Consider the following 3,542-nt stretch of genomic DNA (forward strand, 5'->3'; position numbering starts at 1 on the left):
ATTATAGTTGCTGATCTGAGTATCTAAGACACTGGCAGAACAATGCAGAGAAGCTTCTGTTGCTCTTTGCCAGCTTCATTTCTTTTTCTGTGATTTCCTTAGGCCTCCTAGCATCAGCAAGGAAAAGCCTCCAGACCCTCACACTAGTTGTTTAATTCTAAGTACAGAGGGCATATCCATTCTTCTAGACTAACCTAAGCAGCAGTATGTTAGAAACAACCAACCCAGGGCAGCTCGTCAGTGTAATGAACTGATGCAGGTTTTACATAACAGCCAAGGGGAAGGAACATGCTCTGTGTTAAGTGAGAGTAAACAGACATTTCCATGAACAGCGTCTCCATTCAGCTTCGGTCATAAGGGAAAATATTTTAAGGAAGGCTGGCTTAAACTGATAGACTCACGATGTACCAGCCTGGTCCCTTGATTTAAAAGAAATATGTAAAGATACACTATATTCTTGATGTGATTAAGCATATAAAGACAGTAAAACCAATCATCCTTTAAATAGATGCATGCCTTTCAAAACCCTCACATCCTGGCTTGCTTTTTTATTCCCCCCCCCCCTCTATGAATACAGTTATTATAGGAAGCACACAAGGACACAATAGCTGGAAATGGTTTCCTTAGGGAAGATTAATCTCACTCTCCTATATATTCTGTCTCTCCAGCTTTCTGTCTAAGTACACTTATAATTCCCCATAAGCTCTAGCAGAATCATTTGGTGCAGGCCTGTTATTTTTTGGTTGAAATTAAAGGAAAAGATCTAGGCTGTATTCTTTTTCCAATTCCCTTCAGCACTGTATCACTTTTGAAGCTCAGTGACAGTTGCTCAACTCATCAGGTTTTACAAGCAGACTCCCTGCATTTAAGAACTACATTATTAGAGACCAGCATCATGTATGTGGTAACCTGACATATTTATTGCAGCAAAATGACCATCAGAAATCTCTCTTACTGGTTACACTTTGGAAACAACCCCTTTCACAGGGCTCTTCTCCTGGCTCTTTCACCTGAACTCAACTAGCACAAACCATGGAGCAGCTTGCCATTAATCAAACAACAACTGGCATCAACAAGTGTTAAAACATGCCCATTTATTGGTTCCAGTTGCAGCACAGACCACACAGCATTTCAACATAGCTTCAAACAGCGATGGTCAGAGTGAGGTGCACAGACAAGTATAATTAATAAATCCGGCTTGTTTGTCAAAGACCTAACCCTGTGCAGTCACACAGAGAGAATTATGAAGTCCATAACACTATCTCAGGTGTTTGTGCACGTGGAGAACAAAGTCAAATACATAAATATGCTTATTGTACTGAAGCACACTTACTTGTGTCCCTTCACCACCCCTTGCTAGGGAAAGAAGGGGATTGGTGCCACCTATGGAAGGCTATGCACCAGCTTGCTGTTTAGTCCCACTTTCTAAAGCAGGCTTCATAAACAACATGCCCTTAAGGATACAAGCACCCACTGGTTACTTGTCCATCTTGGCTCCCTGCAGGATCAAGGCAGCAGATTCTTTGCTTTGCTGCAGACAAACTCTCAGCCTGCTCAGCAGTTGCTGCACCAGGCTTCATGTGTTCTTTCAGCACTCCTCATCAGCAGGCTGTTTTCCCCCATTGCTAGCTTTGATCTCCTCGTTATCCTGCAGAGCAGCCTGGGTTTCTGCCAGGCAGCATGGGATCTCATTTGATGTTTGTCCATCATCACCGACCTCAGTTGGTTCTTCAGCTTGCTCTGATTCAAAAGCATTTTCTTCCACGTACTCATGAAGAGGAACCCCTTCATTGTCATGTTCCAACTGGAGATCAGGTGAGGCTTTAGCAGCAGATTGCACTTTCTCTTCTCCTGCTTGCTTTTCTGCAGATCTCTGCACACTTGTGATGTCCTCTCTTGTCTCCATGGTCTCCAAAAGCACCTCTGACTCCTGCATGGCACTCAAAGCAGGTGGAGACCCAGCTGCATTCTCCACAGGCACTTCCTGGTGATCCTTGCCCTCACAAGTTTCCTCTGAATCACACAGAACTGTAGCATCTTCTTCTGCAGGAACTGATGGCCTGGACTCCACTCCAGGAGGCCGAACCTCACCTTGGGCTTCTGCACACACGTGGACTTCAACCTTCACAGCTGTCTGTGTAAGAGGCCTCGTTTCATCATCCCCACAGCTGAGCTGCTCCTGGGGTATACAGCCAGCAGCAGGTTGCTCAACAGCTTGAGCTTTACTCATCTCTTCTAGATGGCTTCTGGCAGATTGGGCTGCTTGTTTTGGCTGTTCAGCAAGTTCCTGGTTCTTCATCTCCTCTGTGGTAGGTTTGGTTTCAGGGTCCTGTGGCACCTCACCATTGTCTGCATCTCTAGTAGAGGCAGGTAGTGGGGCCTCGGCATGTTGTACCTGCAGAGATGCAGCTCCTGTGTCCTTTTTAGCTTGGGCAGCAAATTCACCTTCAGAGGTGTCTAAGGAATCTGACTCTGCGAGAGAAGGTTCAGGGGCTCTGGGGGTCCTCCCTATGCGTGCTGAATAAAAATGGCTCTCCCCAGTCCACGTTGAAGCATCACAGGACATACCTGCAGTCTCAGATGCCTTCTTCCCCTTGGTCTTACGAAAAGTAACTTTCAGAGGGAACACACAGAGCCTCTTGTTCTTGCCAAGAAGACCACCCATTGCCAGAACTGAAAGGAACAGCCCAATTAATGCCTGCCTCCTGGAGGTGATGGCACCCAGCTGTGGGATGCACACAGCCTGCAGATGAGCAGGAAGCACTGTATCTCTTAAAGAAGCAGCTTCGCACCTGGAAGACACAGATATTTACTAGCTCAGATCCATTTGTGGGCATTAGTTGTCATGTTCACACACAACATCTTCCAGCTAATGTTATCAGAAGCCAAAGATAAATATGGGTGGAGCTGCTGTACAGAAGTGATTTTTCAAGAAATAACGGTGTGGGGAGAAAGAAAACAAGCTGCCTGTCAGTCAAACCAGATCACCCTGAAAAACAGTTCCTCCTAAGCTTCTAGGAGCCAAGCAACTATACAGGCACTGCTGTTAGTTATCTTTCAGCAGATTGCCGTAGTGCCAATAGGATTCTATTATACTGCAGACTTGTGTAGCAAAGTTGCTGACTTTGTTAATCTTGAGCACACCCAGTCAAGGTGCTTAGACTACTAGTAAGGGCAACTACTAGTTAACTACTAGTAGTGGCAGAAGCAAGGCAGACAGGAGAAAGAGGAAGAAAAAAAGAAAGACACAGTATGGCTTATTCCTTAATACTGAGAGAAGATTAGCCACCTCCAAGAGGCACAAAGCAAAGCAAGAAAGAAAACAACACCTCCCAGCACAAAGTAAATCTTGAGAAGTGAGTAGTAAGCCCTGCCCTTACGCAAAGTAAAACCAAAAAAAAACTACTCACACTCAAAGAGACTCAGTCTATAAAAGAGAAGAAAGAACCCACATTTAAAAATAAATAAATGGAGAGCTCATAGCACCCACTCCACAATCAATTCCTTACCAACACAGTCCTCCCAACACATGCAACAGAAAG

General features: G+C 45.0%; 1 protein-coding gene across 1 annotated transcript; it reads right to left on the bottom strand.

Moving 5' to 3' along the window:
• Positions 1,078 to 3,542, bottom strand: LOC110387774 (ubiquitin carboxyl-terminal hydrolase 42-like). Its single transcript, XM_021376334.1, has 2 exons — positions 3,510 to 3,542; positions 1,078 to 2,792 (listed from the first exon to the last, which is right to left on the bottom strand). Exon 2 carries the CDS (start codon positions 2,663 to 2,665, stop codon positions 1,589 to 1,591), a length of 1,077 nt encoding a protein of 358 aa, XP_021232009.1. The 5' UTR covers positions 2,666 to 2,792; positions 3,510 to 3,542; the 3' UTR covers positions 1,078 to 1,588.

This window comes from Numida meleagris, chromosome 23 (genome assembly GCF_002078875.1).
Source record: "Numida meleagris isolate 19003 breed g44 Domestic line chromosome 23, NumMel1.0, whole genome shotgun sequence".
In the NCBI taxonomy this organism is placed as follows: domain Eukaryota; kingdom Metazoa; phylum Chordata; class Aves; order Galliformes; family Numididae; genus Numida; species Numida meleagris.